Here is a 15,147-nt window from a genome sequence, read left to right on the forward strand (position 1 = left end):
AATGAAAGAGGAAAAGTGAGGGGGAGCACGCGATGGGTCGGAGAGCTTGCCCGCCGATCCCTTTGAGTCGCCGCACCACCTCACCTACCACGCCAAGGTCAGCGAGAAGAGGGGGAGGGAACCATCTTCAGGGTCTAACAGCTGGCTGTTGTATGGATGGTGTCATTGCCTGTCCTCCGTGGCAGGCTCCATCGCAACAGGACGATGTGGATGTGACTATCTCGCGAAAACGACCAGCTAACGCCCATCAAGGTGTGGCGGGTGGATGTGCAGCGTGATGGACGCCGACTTGGATGAATTCGGCCCTGGCAATTAACCTTTGTTTAAATGCTGCCGCACTCGCCCCTCCCCCTCCTCCTCCATGTAGACGACCCCTCCAAGCTTTCTCTTTCCAGTCTATAGCGATACTGTCGCCCTAAAAGCCACAGATAATAAAATCCGGTTCCCTTGCTTACATCTTCTTCTTCTTCTTCTTCTTCTTCTTCTCCCTCATTCATGCTTCATACCTTTCCTTCCTCTACTAGTGCCGCGCCCATGACCCCCATAGCCGTCAACCCCGCCGCCGCCGAGGCGAGCCCCTCGCCGCCGACGCCGGACTCCTCTCGGCCCCGCATCCTCGTCCCCGAGAAGCTGTCCCCGGACGGCCTCGCCCTGCTCACCCCGCACTTTGACGTCGACGTCCGCCAGGGCGTCAGCGCGGACGAGCTGCTCGGCATCATCCCGGGCTACCAGGGCCTGCTCGTGCGCTCCGAGACAAAGGTGACGGCCGAGGTGCTGCGCGCGGGCGCCAAGCTCAAGGTCGTCGCGCGCGCGGGCGTCGGCGTCGACAACATTGACGTGCCCGCCGCCACGGCCCAGGGCGTCATCGTCATCAACTCGCCCGCCGGCAACATTGTCGCCGCCGCCGAGCACACCGTCGCGCTGCTGCTGGCCACGGCGCGCAACGTCGGCCGCGCCGACAACAGCATCAAGGAGGGCCGCTGGGAGCGCAGCCAGCTCGTCGGCGTCGAGGTCGGGCGCAAGACGCTGGGCATTGTCGGGCTGGGGAAGGTCGGCCTGCATGTTGCGCGCATGGCCAAGGGGCTGGGCATGACGGTCATTGCGGTCGACCCGTATGCGAACCCGGACATGGCCAAGCAGGCAGGCGTCGAGCTGTATCCGAGCTTGCAAGATATGCTGCCGGTTTTGGACTTTTTGACGATTCACACGCCGCTGCTGGCGACTACCATGGACCTCATTGGCGAGACTGAGTTCAAGACTATGAAAAAGACGGCGCGCGTCCTTAATGTCGCGCGTGGAGGTGTCTACAACGAAGCTGCCCTTCTCCAGGCTCTGGAGGAAGGCTGGATCGCCGGCGCAGGCCTCGACGTCTTCACCTCTGAGCCTCCCGCGGCCGACTCTGTCGCCTCGCGTCTCACCAAGCACCCCAAGGTCGTCGCCACGCCGCACCTGGGCGCCTCGACCGTCGAGGCGCAGGAGAACGTGTCCATGGACGTGTGCACGCAGGCGCTCGAGATCCTCCGCGGCGGCCTGCCTACCAGCGCCGTCAACGCGCCCATCATCCTCCCCGAGCAGTACCGCAAGCTGCAGCCGTCGGTGTCGCTCGTCGAGAAGATGGGCAAGCTGTACTCGCAGCACTTTGCGCGCAACAAGATCAACATGGTCGGCGGCCGCCGCTTCGAGCTCGTCTACCACGGCGAGCTCGCCGGCCTGCCCAACACCAAGCCGCTGCTGGCCGCGCTGGTCAAGGGCCTCGTCGCCTCCTTCAGCGACTCCATCGTCAACATTGTCAACGCCACGCAGATTGCCAAGGAAAAGGGCCTCACCATCAGCGAGACGCACGCGCACGGCTCGGGCACGAACCAGACCTACGCCAACCTCGTCACCCTCAAGTCCTATCCCAGCAGCAGCGGCGGCGGCTCAAACACCAAGAGCGCCCAGGTCATCGAGGGCTACGCCGCCAACAAGCGGCTCTACATCTCCCGCCTCGACCGCTTCAACGCGACCTTCAACCCCGAGGGCACGCTCATCATCCTGCACAACTACGACGAGCCAGGCAAGATTGGCGGCGTCGGCACCGTCCTCGGCTCGCACGGCATCAACATCCGCTTCATGCAGGTCGCGGCGCTGAGCGCAGAGTTCAGAGGCGACTGGACACCGCCGACGGACGACGGCCTGCTGCAACCGAGCCGCTCGCAGGACTCGCTGGCGGACGCGGGCCACGGCCAGCAGCAGCAGGCTGGCGACGAGGCGCTCATGATTCTGGGCATCGCGGGCACGGTGGACAAGAAGGTCATGGACGACCTGCAGCAGGCGGAGGGCGTGTTGGACGTAAGTGTGGTAACGTTGTGAGCGTCCAGATTAGACAAAAAGCTGTTCAATAAAGCAATAAAACCACGCACGGATCTTGTCATTCTGGACCTCGTATAAGTGACTTGGAGTGCACTCAAGCTGAAAAGAGGTGAGAGCGAGTTCAAATTACCATTGCAACGATTATGATTTATGTATATTTTACGTAGCGCACTTGAATAAACCAACTGTATTAAACTAAAACCGTCTTGGCCCCTAAAACCTCTAGAAAAAGACAATCTACCACCGGGGGAAATACCTGCTACTTCCAACGACCAAATGCATCCACGAACGAAGCCCACTAAGCTCCTGAGGATGACCTGAGGTTGTGGTCAATGATATCTGCCGTTTGTTTGGCCCAGTCTTTCTCAATCCCGCTTTCGCGACGGCTGTAGCACTCTGCGAGTGAACGGTACAGCTTAGCAACATCCGCGGCATAGCCCTCAACTCCCTTTAGCTGCATAATTAGCTCCTTCACCAACGTCTCAGCTGGTTCCCAAGCTTTTGGGTGTGCTTTTAAGGCAAATTCAATCGTCAGTACTTTGTCGTCCACCCAAAGTCTCTTTTCGGACTTCGTTGCAGATGCGGGAAAAGGTTTCATAGTGATGAGTGTTGATGGCGATGTTGATGGGGTTGTTGGATAGTGATGGCCGGTGATGGTGATGGTGATGGTGATGGCCAGGAAAGTACTGGTCATCGCGAGGTTTAAATAGATTTCCATCTCGATTTGGGACCTTGTTCTCTTTGACGTGCGCAATAATGCGCAGCGTCTCTTTGTACCCGCCGGCTGTCAAGGCATCACCCCAAAGTAGCAAGGCGAAGCATGACATGGAAGCACGGGAAGCCAGCACTGTGCTTCGCCTATGCATCGCTCACAGATGATTGAACTGCAGTTTTGGACTGTCGTAAAAGTGTATAGACCGGTGGTACAAAGGCCTGTGTGATCATTTCCCTTGACAACTAACCCAGCGTTTCTGCGACCGGCATTCATCGCAAGAAAGCGCAAAGGCTTGCTGATGTTGATGTGAAACAACAGAACGCGCCAAAGAACTCAACAACGACTCTTTGCACTTTATGATAGAGAAATTGAGTTTGATACTTTGACTTTTAATGTTTTATCTACTCAACAAAGCCTGCTCAACAAAGTCTACCAGACAGCATCTATGTTGGTGAATGACAGGCCAAAGCGCCCGCTCTAGATGCAGAGATGCATGCAACGCACTGTGCTTTATGACAGTTCGAGTCTTGCAAAACTAATAAAGTGTACTTTATACATACAATACAGTTCAAAAACGTAGTGACTCGTACGGGTGTAACTTTATTGCATGCCTTGATCTTGATCAGCTCTTGCACTGCCAATGCAAACTCTCACAAATGCAACACGATTGATTAGACCCCCCCCCCCCCCCAAAAATTGTTTTAGCATAAATTACAAAAGTCCCAGCTTCTAAGTTATTCAGCTACCCCTGTCCCGTAAAACTGCTCGCAGCTGCTCTCCCGCGCTGCACTCTGTGAGCTGCTCTTGACCCACACGGCCTCGTGAATGCAACGGGGCCAAAGAATACTCGCGAAGATTCCTTCTCTCCATAACACAAATTGCAACAAATCAGACTGCATGGACTGCTTAGCTGTCTCTCCTATTACCCCCCAATCGCTGTCAATGGCGCGCCATTTTGGTCCGAAACCCCGTCACAAACTTTCCGTCCTGGAGCTGGCTGCCTCAGTCGCCTGGATTGACTTCATCCACTTTGATTGGCCCTTGGGTTTCTGCATATTGTTTGGAGAGAGGGCACATTTTTCTTAGCGAATTTCCAAATATGCAGTCATCTTGATACAAATTCAAGCTACGGTCAAGATACTTCGGCTGTACACTTTGGGATAGATTGACTTTTATATTGTCAGCTAATTACTATAGAAATGAAATGCTGTTGCTAGGAGAACGAACTCCTGACTTGCCAAGTTTCTTTTATGACATAAACTGAAAGAAACATCTCCTTGTGGCAGATACTTGGCTGTTTGGCTACAGAGTCGGCGGTTCAGCCTTTTGCCGTTCGCGCAACTCGCACAAAATACGCACGAGGTCTGAGTGACTAGCCTCTGATGGGCGGTTAAGAGCCAACTCGCATTCCATCTGTTTTCCCCAAAGACTGCTCGGTGTTTGAATAAGTCCAGGATAGGATTCATTCTCTCTAATGAGGCCACCAAGCAAATAGAGTGCCGACTCGAATTGGGGTGGGGACCCCTTCATCTTCGCAACGAGGTCAGTCCACACATTTGTGAAGCGCAAGAGCCTTCTATAGTATTTTGTATCCCATTTCACACCATTGTAATATTGATTTTTAAGGCAGCGGCTGAAGCACAAATTCGACATGTCGTGTGCCATCCGGGACGCTTCCTCCTCGCCAAGCTCCTTGAGGCGCGGCGCCATTTCAGAATAGAACCAGCCCTCCAGCTGCGGGCCGTAGTCATTTTGAGTGAATTGGAGATGAGCAATCGTTGTTCTGGTGTCGGCGATCAATGATCTGGTCTCATCCTCAGTGAGCGATTCGCACCCTGCCCTTTGCCAGCGTTCCTGCAGGGCGAAGAACTTCGGGTGGGGGACTAAGCGCCGAACACCTTCTTGGTCAGTCTGTCGTTCAGGCATTTCGCAGATGTTGTCAGGTTTGATGTGATCTTGATGTTTGGTCTGGGGTTTGGTCTTGGGGTTTGGTCTTAGGGTTTGGTCTTGGGGTTTGGTCTTCGGGTGTGGTTATGATTGTTGGATCTTCTGGCGATCGATGTATAGAAGTAAATTTCTTGTCAAAATTGCGGAATGGCCAGGCTTACTTATACTCTGTTCAGACCGGCGTAGCTATAATGCGCCACAGCTTATACGTGTTGTCTTGATGAAGAGTGATAAAGCCTGCAGACTTGTTAATAAAGAGCGACGAATCTTGCAGATGTCCGCTACATTCAGAGTGTAGATATTACAAGACGTTTCAATAAAGAGTGATAACGGGACTCAGCCGTCAAGAGAGACGTGATCAATACTCTGTTGTGCAAGCAATTAAATCTGGTCTTTATCACGGAGGTCCATACTACCTAACAATTGCAGGTAGCATAAAAGAGCAGTCAATGTCGTTGACTGTCGTTTGATGCGCAAGCTTAGCGCGAGGCAAAGATATTATCAGAAGTACTGCTGTACTTTGTGATGACGATAAAGAAACTAGCTAGTCTTGAGGCGCTGAGACGAGGAAAACAGGAGTGCCACGAGCATCTTTCCCGACCAAAGGAGATGGGCACAAGACGCGGAGCAGCACGCGTGACCAAGAGATACTGAGCGCTACAGCTATGTTTGCGTCTTTCTCTTTGAAGCGTTTTCTTTCCAGTGCACTTTATGTCTCAGGGCGCAGGCTTAGTGCCGAAAGCTGAAGATAAAGATGCGATGACCTGCGGCAAAGTACCGCGCTCCAAAGAACAAAGCACCCAGTGCTTTCAGAGCCGCACTCCAAGAAACAAGCATTCAAATGACGAAATTGGCTAGAAAGATTATCCAGAACTATTTAAAGTCGGGACCAGAACGTGGAAAATGAAGATCATTTCAAGAACTTACAAGTACTCTACATCCTAATCAACTAGAAGGACAGTCTCGGCAACAACCAGCGACAATGATAGACAACGAATGGGTTTCGGTCATGGTTTCCGACATTTCCAGTGCCTTTGCAAAAGGGCAGGTAGAGGACGCGCATAAGCTCATCGAGGAAGTACTAGCCAAAATTAACAGAGACGGAGTTCCCGCCTTCTACGCGGAATTTGCTATAATTGCGGAACATACACATAGTATTCGCGCATTCGAGGATTACATGGACCTCAAAGAAATTGAGTATAAACCCGAAAGCAGCGAGGGCCCGATGAGCGACGTTCCAGAGGACCCGGAGAGCGATGATGGTGGGGAGACGTTCAGCAATGTTGGAGAGGACCCGACGGGCGATGATTCAGGGGTTGAATTATGATGATGCTCCGGTCGGAAACATGGACGTGAGAGTGAGCATAGATGCTGTTGCTGGCAGTTCAGGTATTTTCGAACTCTTAGGATTGCTCGCGAGGGCGCCTTGTGTGGGGTGTACGGGTTGTTGAGCGTTGTCGATTATAATATTATATAATATAAGAATCATGCAATGATGAGTCCCAATTCCACGAAGTCGTAGTCTTATGATCACGGTCTTCAGAGATGGTGTCGGAGGTGAGATGACCTAATGCAGTCGTCGGGCGGCACTTGGCACAGCGTTTAGATTTTCTTAGTATAGATTTGTTCAGCGAAGTAAATATTTCCAAGTAAATAGACTAACTCGGCTAAGACTTTGAGCCAACGTTTGTGCACATGGAATTAAAATGCTAGTTGACTGCCGCTGTGAATGTCCTCCGCCGCACGTCGCAAAGATGCGGCGTGAAAGATTGTCGCTAGGGCAACGTTGTAGGCCTGCGCAAGACTTGGTTATCGGCGCATTAGTGAAGCCTGCCTTGCGTAGCACCAAGAGAGAAGCCACCTCTTGCAAATGCGTCACAGATGCTTATAGAGGCAACACAAGAAACGCGGTGTGGAAAGGGAAGCTCGTCTTGTGTCATGACGCTGTGTCCCCAACTTCAGGTATATAAACAGTCAGCCTGCCGTTTAGAATTCGACGAAACTAAAGAATTGTATCGTACCAAGAATCCAGCATGGCTGAATCTGAGAAAACGCCTCAAGGTCCTGAGTCTGAAAAGCGCCAGCTTGGCATCGAAGCCGAACAACAACAGCAAGCCTATCAGAACCGCACGCCGGACTTGGAAACAACAGAATGGATGGCAGCGCAGCTGGCAGAAATCGAAGTGATTTCGGCGGGCGGCAAATTACATGAAGCCTTGCAGCTGCTGGACGCGGGCTTAGCCAAGCTCCAAGGGCGCCACGACGTCCGTCTTTGGGAGTCCATGCTTCTCAGTAAGAAACACTTGCTGCTGAATCAAATTGGCCGTCCAAAGGACGCGCAGGTCGCAAAGGATAGCCGCGATCAACTTCGCGAGACTTTCGAAGAGTGGTCCAGGACTTGAGTGTGGATGAACGTAGCGTTGCCCTGCCACATCTCGCGCGCCGCAGGGCCAGGTAAGTTCCCAGGGGATTGATTCAGAGCTCATTAGTCGCATCCTGCTAATCTTATCATCTACAATTAAAGACCTCTTGCTATCGAAACATTGCGATAATATGACTGGGCTGCAACGGCTCAAGTGTTTCTGCAAGTGACGTGAGCAACGTCGCGACTCGGGTTGGGCTCACGAAGGCGTACGCATGGGGAACTACACGCTTGAGGTTTTGGCTCCAGACTCATAAGTCTTTTTCTATCCTCTCACCAATACTCAAAATATGTTACGTCGCTGTGTGGTACCCGTCGGTCTAGCAAACAATTGATCTATTTTCTTGGCATTTTCGCGTCATGTGCTACTGTAAATCCCGATCGGAGAATGGGCTTGGTGGTACAGGAATCGCAGCCTCGTCACCGACTGCGATGCCCCTCTTTGGCTGAAGAAGCCAAACAATCACAAATATGAATTTGTTAAAAGACCTGTGCCAGAAGAGAGATTGAAGAATGCAGGGTACTTTGATTATGCCTTCATTTGAGTCGTCGCATTCTGTGAGTCGTCATCTCTCTTTGGCGAGACTCAAAGTATGCCTACCGCGCTGCCAACATATATTGGCTCTATTCAAATAAAACAAAACTGTATAAGACTTCTTATCATCTCTTTGTTCTTGGGTCCATTTATTGGCCGGGAGAGGCTGTTTTGTACTCGTTTCTTTGGCCAGCATGTTAGCCCACCCCTCTTGCCACGAGTTAAACAAAGGCTTTGGACGAGCGACAAGAAAGGGTTTCGTTTTGCCCCTATCAAAGCGACTACAGCCGAGCTCTTTCCCGTAGAAGAACAAGGATGGATCTTGTGTGTGTCCAAATATTTGAAGACACTCATCGCCCAACCCAAAGCCGAAGGGAAATAAACGAAATCACCATCAGTCATTGGCCATCAACCATCAACCATCAATATGACATTCACCGTACCGAAGAAAGGGAAAGCCGATACCCACCGCGTTCTCGAAACGTACATGAAGGTAATTCGTCAGCTGCTCAGAAACTCCAAGCTGCACCCCGACAAGCGCGACGAGGAAGTGCGCGCCAAGCCCGGCGGCCGAGACCCAGCCGGCAAGACGCTGGCGAACCAGGCCATGGCAAAAGCAGCCGAGGCGTTGGCGTAGGTCAAAAAGCTCAAGTACCTCTGGATGCGCGAGGCCGAGTTTCGTCGCGTGCTGGCGGAAATCCACGACAGCCTCGAGGCCCGCGGGGAGGCGGACCGCAATCGTCGAGCGGCCGAGGAGGTGGAGAAGAAGCTGGAGCTGCTCCTCCAGGTGGAGGACGATGAAACTATGGGACAGCTGGCGTTCTGGTACATGTCTGTCGGCAAGCCGCTGAAATTAAGGTGAGTGATTTAATTGGATAGCTTCGGTCACGGTGTTTGCGTTTTGGTTCCCGGCGAAGGTGATGGCCGTGCTGGATTGGCAGCCCTCCCACCTCCCACATTTCGGCATACATTCTTTCCTCTGTGAGGCAATGCAGGTAAATTCTTAGCGGGCCCCAATTCTTTCACTCATCCCTAGGGCATCTTAATTTGATCAATTTTACTGGGCTTTTGTTTCTCGAGACTCGATCAACTTCCTTCGCGCGAATGCGGATCTTAACACAATCGTGTAAGCATTCGGTGCTTGGCTTGCACCGGGGGATGCGCACAATCCAGCTGATAGAACTGAATCAAGTATCTGTATATGCTGTGTCCCTCCCAATATGACTTGTAAGTTTGGGCCACCGTCGACTGTCCGCGGTTTCCCGGCCTGGCGCTGTGTGTGTGGTTGTGCTTGCCGCCGGTGGAGTGGGCTGTGCTGCGCTGAGCGACGAGCCGTTCCTTCGACGGTTTCACTACAGTACACGGAACGCAATTTCCGTCTTTACCTTCTGAGGCTGTGGCGCGTTGTACCTGGTGTTTGTTTTCGGCCTTTAAGGTGTTGCGTGTATATCATCGGGTGGGCACTCAGTGAATCACCCACGACACAGATGAATGGTTCACAAGAGGTATATAAGGGGTAAGGGACCAACAAAAAACAATCTTTGATTTTTTATCCTTACTTTCGCACTTCGCCCACAAAAACTACCTTGAAAGCGAAACACAGTGCTGACAGGAGTCTATCGCCGTAATAGCTCCAGACCAAAAAACAATCCACCAACAACCACGACCTAACAATCATGCCCAGCAAAGAGCTCAGCCCCATCGAGAAAATCGACCGAGCCATAGATCTTGCCAAGCAATATATACATATACTGTATATTTCAATCGACAGGAATAAATCACTCGATTTCGCCGAGGAAAACTGCGACCTTGCGCTCACCTTCGTTCAAACGGAAATGGATGCACTATTGTCGAAAAAGGCCAAAATTGAGAGCCTCAAGTCCCAAATTGTCGTGGAACGTACCAAGACCGAGGAAGAAATCTGGATGGACAATACGGCGCGGCAGTGGAAGTTAGAAGATCGGGAGGAGGAGCGGAAGCGAAGGGCTCATTGACGCATCACGTCAAGTAGCTCGCAGGAGATGCCTGTTCAAAGAGCAAAAGTTGCACAATACCTTTGAGAAGTTTCTTTGAGAAGTCATACAACTCAATTTTGCAACGGAGACTGCCATTTTGACCCTTTTGGTCTACCTGGTTTTCTTTCTTTTGTCCCTCACCGTGGTGACTCTTCCACAAAGGTCTGAACATGCAACTAAAAGTCGGTCTTTTTATTTCGACCCAAAGGAACTCCTAGTCAATTTTTTTGACAAGCTCACAGAGACTGACTTGAAAGTAAAAGTGTAAAAGTATATAAACATGTCCATCGCCACAGGAAGGAACCTTTCGCCCAAACCCAAGAACACCAGCCCTCGCAAACCCTCACCAACCCACACAAGATCATGACAATGTTTGGCGGAGAACCCGCTGCAATCGGGCACTCCTTTGCATTCGAACCCGTTTTATATGAAGAAGACAAAGAGAACTTTGACGAGGAGAAGATGGACATTTCAGAGAGAGATGCCGCAGTAGAAAGAGGCTACATAAGCCCTGGAGGACGAGCAGAGGCCTTAAAGAAGATCCGCGAATTGGATGTTGAAGTCATGAGATTGATTAGCATTGCAGTAACAGAGGCTAGCGAAAAGAATGCCTCGATCAAGGATGCTCTGGAAAAATGCAGCGAAGCACTGGCGCGCGTGGAGAAGTCGAGCAGTGTGCTGTGGCCGAGGGAGGCCCGGTTCCGGCGCCACATGGCCCAGATGCTGGACATGCAGAACTATAGAGGGCGGGCCAGGAAGCAGCGTAAGCTCGCCGCCGAGGTGGAGAAGATGATAAGAGAGCGCGGAATATTGATGATTCACTCGTGGAAAGTACACGCACGTTGACGGACATGTTGATATTGACGCTTGGCCGTTTTTTTCTTCACTCCTTGACGTTGCTCTAGCTTTAAAGGCTTCTTAGTGACCATGAATACAGGCGTGTCATGGAACTTGTGTGAAAAAGAAAACTTGGTGTTGACGTCGTGTAAGTGATGAAAATAAATCGGTCAGGGAAGCTTGGCGCTCGGTAGCAGCCGAACGGCACAAGTGGAGTTGCTGTGGTTATATGGACAAACAAGGCCGGATGAGGATAGCATGTCTCTTTGTTGCTTTCCTGCTCTCTTTGCACCTTTGTTCATTTTGAAAGACGAAGGACTTTGTTTTGCGCTTTGATGCCGACCGAGTAGAAAAGACAGTGCGTTCCTTTGTACCAGTAAACCGAAATTACACTCTAGGCGATCGACGAGTGACACAAGCTGGTGGCTCACAAGACTACGACTGAAATAAAGCTCAAGTCGCACTGTGTACGCGCGCATCCGCCCACGGCGTTATGTAGTGATGAGTCTATGACGAGCAAGAAGAGGCGGCATTTGAGACAGTTGGGCAGTGGGCTCACCGGGACGCGGCGAGTCTTTGTTTCTGACGTGCACGCGATGACAGGCGAGATTGGCAAAGAAAAGTAATCGATATGCCAGGTTTGCAAAATGCAACGTCTTTCTAGCAAGTCCAAGCTTAAAACGGTGAGGAAATATGGGTGAATCGTGTACGACGTCGATGTTTCAATGCTTGTGCGTGCTGGGTGGGCCGCGGGAGATGATCCAGCCGACCATCGGAACGACGAGTCGCACGCGACACAGGTTGGGATGAATAGCAGTCAGTGTTCAAGGGCCCGAGGGTGGTGGTTGATTTGGGATGACCATGCGCATAAAAATGGTGATGTTGTGTCAGAAGTGTGTGCGGGGCGGATTGGACTGGATCCTCAGACTCGGCGTCGGCCAACAGTGGTGTAGTTGGCTGCATGTCGGCTCAAGTTGTTTCCTCAATTTTTGTCATATCATGCAAGCTTGTTTTAGACCATCATGTGCCTGTCGCGATGGTGGAGATATCTCTCTCGTCGTAATGCCTGTTGGCAGCTGGCCAGGACACAGCTGGGCAAGCTTCCTCAGGGCTTTAGAGAGGCGTGAGGCGCGATTTATAGGCGGGCCCATGCGAGATTTGCAGGCGTGCAGGACCCTCTGAGGGCCACTTTACAGATTGCTGCAGGTGGTGCGGCGGGGCGTCGTGAGCTGAGCGCTGCAACCGACCAATGTTTCGATGATCGTGGCGATAATATTGCCAGCCAAGGAGCGCATGGCGTTCTGCAGCCAGTACCTTGAGAGTGATCTGCCGACCACATATTGATCAATCTAACGGGGAATCACCAGGAAGACGAAGAGAGAGAAAAACACAGCACAGCAATCCTCAGCAGCCTCCAAATGGTGCCCCCAAAACCCTGCAGGCGCTGTTCCAGCGGTCTTTGGTGGGGATGCTCTGGCCGGTAGAATCCGGCAATCGGACCAATCCAGCGCCTGAACAAGTTAGCAAAGCTTGGTAGCGCTGGGGCGGACCATGACGACTCTATTCTCACTTGGTGTTAGCTGGGCGCTAGCGATTTATTCTAACCACTAAATTATTTCTTGTTCCTTGCTTGGCCTTTGGTGGTGGCTGATTATCGAACATTGTAGAGCCTCACGGTACCAGCCAGTACGCTTCCGGCCCAGTCTTTCTCTTTTTTCTCAGAGCTCTCGACTTGGGTGGTCCGCCTGCCCCGACCTTTACACACGAGCCCTCGCCTCTGCTGGCTACATTTTTAAAAAAGAAATACATCGCCAGCTTTTTTTTTTTTTTCATCGCTTCATTTTTCTGTAAATCTCCTTGCGTCGTTGCGTGCGGATCGGTTCCCCGTCCACCTCGGTTCCTCAGAGGCACGTCATCTCAGAGGCGTCCTTGGTCATCCCTGTCTGTCAGCGTAGCAGCACCACTGCCAACGAAATTCCCAACCCCGGGCAACGCGACGACCTTTCGTCCTCGCACACCACAGCGTTGCTGAACCAAGCCGCTGCTCGCCATCGCCATCGCCGTCTCTGCCCTCCGCATCCCTCGATTTCAGCAATACTCGTGTAGCTCAGCATCTCGAAAATGCGCAGCACTGCTTCGGCTGGTGGTCTAGCCAGCCTCCGCCCTGCCGTCCTCGGCATGGCGCGGGTCGTTGGTCTGGGCCTCTCGTCGGTCGCCGCGGCACCTCTGCACTCGTCGCGCGCCCACGATCGCCACGATGATGGCCCTGATACGCCTCTCTGGGTGCTCTGCGTCGCCTCAATGGCTCTGGTCCTTCTCGGCGGTGCCTTTGCTGGTCTAACTATTGCGTGAGCTAGCTTCTTGAAACCCGCGGGTTGATACTACCCTTGCGGCCAGCTAACTTGCATAACAGATTGATGGGCCAGGATAGCATCTATCTCCAGGTCGTCTCGGGAGACCCCGAAGAGCCGCAGCATAAGAATGCCAGACGCGTCCTCGATCTCCTCAACAAGGGCAAGCACTGGGTCCTCGTCACGTTGCTCCTCGCCAACGTCATCGTCAATGAGTCGCTTCCCGTCGTCCTCGACCGCACCCTAGGCGGTGGCATCGCTGCCGTCGTCGGAAGTACTGTTCTTATCGGTACGTCTCTCGCACATACCAACGTAGAAGCTTACTAACCTCGCCCAGTCATCTTTGGCGAGATCGTTCCTCAATCTATCTGCGTCCGATACGGCCTGCCCATCGGTGGCTACATGTCGAAGCCCGTCATTGCCCTCATGTACTTTCTGAGCCCCGTCGCCTGGCCCACAGCCAAACTGCTCGACTGGATCCTCGGCGAGGACCATGGCACCGTCTACAAGAAGAGCGGCCTCAAGACCCTCGTCACGCTACACAAGTCGCTCGGTGACCTCTCGGAGCGTCTCAACCAGGACGAGGTCACAATCATCACCGCCGTGCTCGACCTGAAGGACAAGCCCGTCTCCGAGGTCATGACCCCCATGGAGGACGTCTACACCCTGTCCGAGGACCACATCCTTGACGAAAAGACCATGGACAACATTTTGTCCTCTGGCTACTCACGCATCCCGATTTACCGCTCCGGCCAGCCCACCGACTTTGTTGGCATGCTTCTTGTCAAGACCCTCATCACATACGACCCTGAAGACAAAATCCCCGTTCGCGAGGTGCCTCTGGGTGCCATTGTCGAAACTCGTCCGGAAACCAGCTGTCTCGACATTATCAACTTCTTCCAAGAAGGCAAATCCCATCTTGTCCTGGTCTCGGAAGACCCTGGCTCTGACCACGGCGCCATCGGTGTTGTCACGCTCGAGGATGTCATTGAGGAGTTGATTGGAGAGTAAGCGGCCCTCCTATGCCCCATTTCAGATTCTGCTGTATACTAACAATCGCAGGGAAATCGTCGACGAATCCGATGTATACATTGACGTTCACAAGGCCATCCGACGCCTTACGCCCGCCCCTCGCGCCCGCTGCGGCCACGTCGACGTCGCCGCCGCTGCCGGCCATGCTGGTACCGCCATTGCTGCTAAGAAGACGTCTGACAACACGACCCTGGTCGGACACGATGAAGCGGGCGACGGCTCCACGCTCAAGGTTGGCTCGCTCGGCGCCCTCAGCGACGACGGCGACGGGCGCTACAGCCCCAAGGTGGCCGTGCTGATGAAGCGCCGCGGCTCCGTCGGCCCTGATGGCCGCATGGAGGCGCCCATTTCCGTCAAGACATCCCTCAAGGAAATGAAATCGTCGCAGCTGCGCCTTGGTCCGGCCAACCGCGCCGCTCACCCCCGTAGCAATACCCGCAACGTCTTCAAGATCAAGCAGGGCCTCACCCCGCACCAGCGAGTTGCCACGCTCAAGGCTGACGCCGGCGCTGTCAACGGCGACCGCCCACCCTCGGTCCAGAGCATTGCGGAGGCACTGCACACGGAACCGGAGCACTTTGAATCGCTGCCGGCTGCGGCAATCCCAGAGCAGCAGCAGCAGCAGCAGCCTGATGACGAGACGACGCCGCTGTTGAATTCGGATGCTAATGGTGCAGAGACGATAAAACCGTATGGGGCCAATGGCAACTCGAAAAGTAAAAAGAACAAGAAGGGCAAGAAGAAGTAAGAATGACTCCCTCTCTTGGCTACTTGAACAGGATGAGACTTTTTCACCATCTTTCTCTGGTTTGATGGTTTTGTTTTATTCTGCTTTTGGGCCCAAACTTGCGCTTGTGGTGTAAGTCGTGCAGCTGGCGTTACATGGCGAGCGCACCGTTTAGCAAAGTCGAATCGGCTTTTCTTTCATCTTGTGCTCAAAA

The 15,147-nt window shown here is 52.9% G+C and overlaps 6 protein-coding genes across 7 annotated transcripts; all 6 read left to right on the forward strand.

Annotated features, from left to right (window-relative positions):
* Positions 1–495: 495 nt before the first annotated feature.
* LMH87_010980 (uncharacterized protein) lies at positions 496–2,352 on the forward strand (the record flags this gene model as incomplete). The annotated part of the gene is made up of 1 exon (XM_056200046.1): positions 496–2,352. One exon carries the CDS (start codon positions 496–498, stop codon positions 2,350–2,352), a length of 1,857 nt encoding a protein of 618 aa, XP_056051935.1.
* Positions 2,353–5,996: 3,644 nt separating this feature from the next.
* On the forward strand, positions 5,997–6,341 carry LMH87_010981 (uncharacterized protein; the record flags this gene model as incomplete). The annotated part of the gene is made up of 1 exon (XM_056200047.1): positions 5,997–6,341. One exon carries the CDS (start codon positions 5,997–5,999, stop codon positions 6,339–6,341), a length of 345 nt encoding a protein of 114 aa, XP_056051936.1.
* A 427-nt stretch (positions 6,342–6,768) lies between these two features.
* LMH87_010982 (uncharacterized protein) lies at positions 6,769–7,606 on the forward strand (the record flags this gene model as incomplete). The annotated part of the gene is made up of 4 exons (XM_056200048.1): positions 6,769–6,976; positions 7,040–7,306; positions 7,433–7,468; positions 7,539–7,606. The coding sequence occupies 4 exons, from the start codon at positions 6,769–6,771 to the stop codon at positions 7,604–7,606; spliced, it is 579 nt and encodes a 192-aa protein (XP_056051937.1).
* Positions 7,607–8,398: 792 nt separating this feature from the next.
* On the forward strand, positions 8,399–9,965 carry LMH87_010983 (uncharacterized protein; the record flags this gene model as incomplete). Of its 2 annotated transcripts, XM_056200050.1 has the most annotated exons (3): positions 8,399–8,604; positions 8,680–8,829; positions 9,656–9,965. In XM_056200050.1, the coding sequence occupies 3 exons, from the start codon at positions 8,399–8,401 to the stop codon at positions 9,963–9,965; spliced, it is 666 nt and encodes a 221-aa protein (XP_056051939.1). The 2 variants fall into 2 exon arrangements, with proteins under 2 accessions (XP_056051939.1, XP_056051938.1); XM_056200049.1 differs by lacking the exon at positions 9,656–9,965 and having other exon boundaries at positions 8,680–8,833.
* A 384-nt stretch (positions 9,966–10,349) lies between these two features.
* Positions 10,350–10,832, forward strand: LMH87_010984 (uncharacterized protein; the record flags this gene model as incomplete). The annotated part of the gene is made up of 1 exon (XM_056200051.1): positions 10,350–10,832. The coding sequence occupies one exon, from the start codon at positions 10,350–10,352 to the stop codon at positions 10,830–10,832; it is 483 nt and encodes a 160-aa protein (XP_056051940.1).
* A 2,112-nt stretch (positions 10,833–12,944) lies between these two features.
* On the forward strand, positions 12,945–14,954 carry LMH87_010985 (uncharacterized protein; the record flags this gene model as incomplete). The annotated part of the gene is made up of 4 exons (XM_056200052.1): positions 12,945–13,171; positions 13,237–13,463; positions 13,512–14,181; positions 14,237–14,954. 4 exons carry the CDS (start codon positions 12,945–12,947, stop codon positions 14,952–14,954), a joined length of 1,842 nt encoding a protein of 613 aa, XP_056051941.1.
* Between the last annotated feature and the right edge of the window lie 193 nt (positions 14,955–15,147).

This window comes from Akanthomyces muscarius, chromosome 4 (assembly GCF_028009165.1).
Source record: "Akanthomyces muscarius strain Ve6 chromosome 4, whole genome shotgun sequence".
Taxonomy (NCBI): domain Eukaryota; kingdom Fungi; phylum Ascomycota; class Sordariomycetes; order Hypocreales; family Cordycipitaceae; genus Akanthomyces; species Akanthomyces muscarius.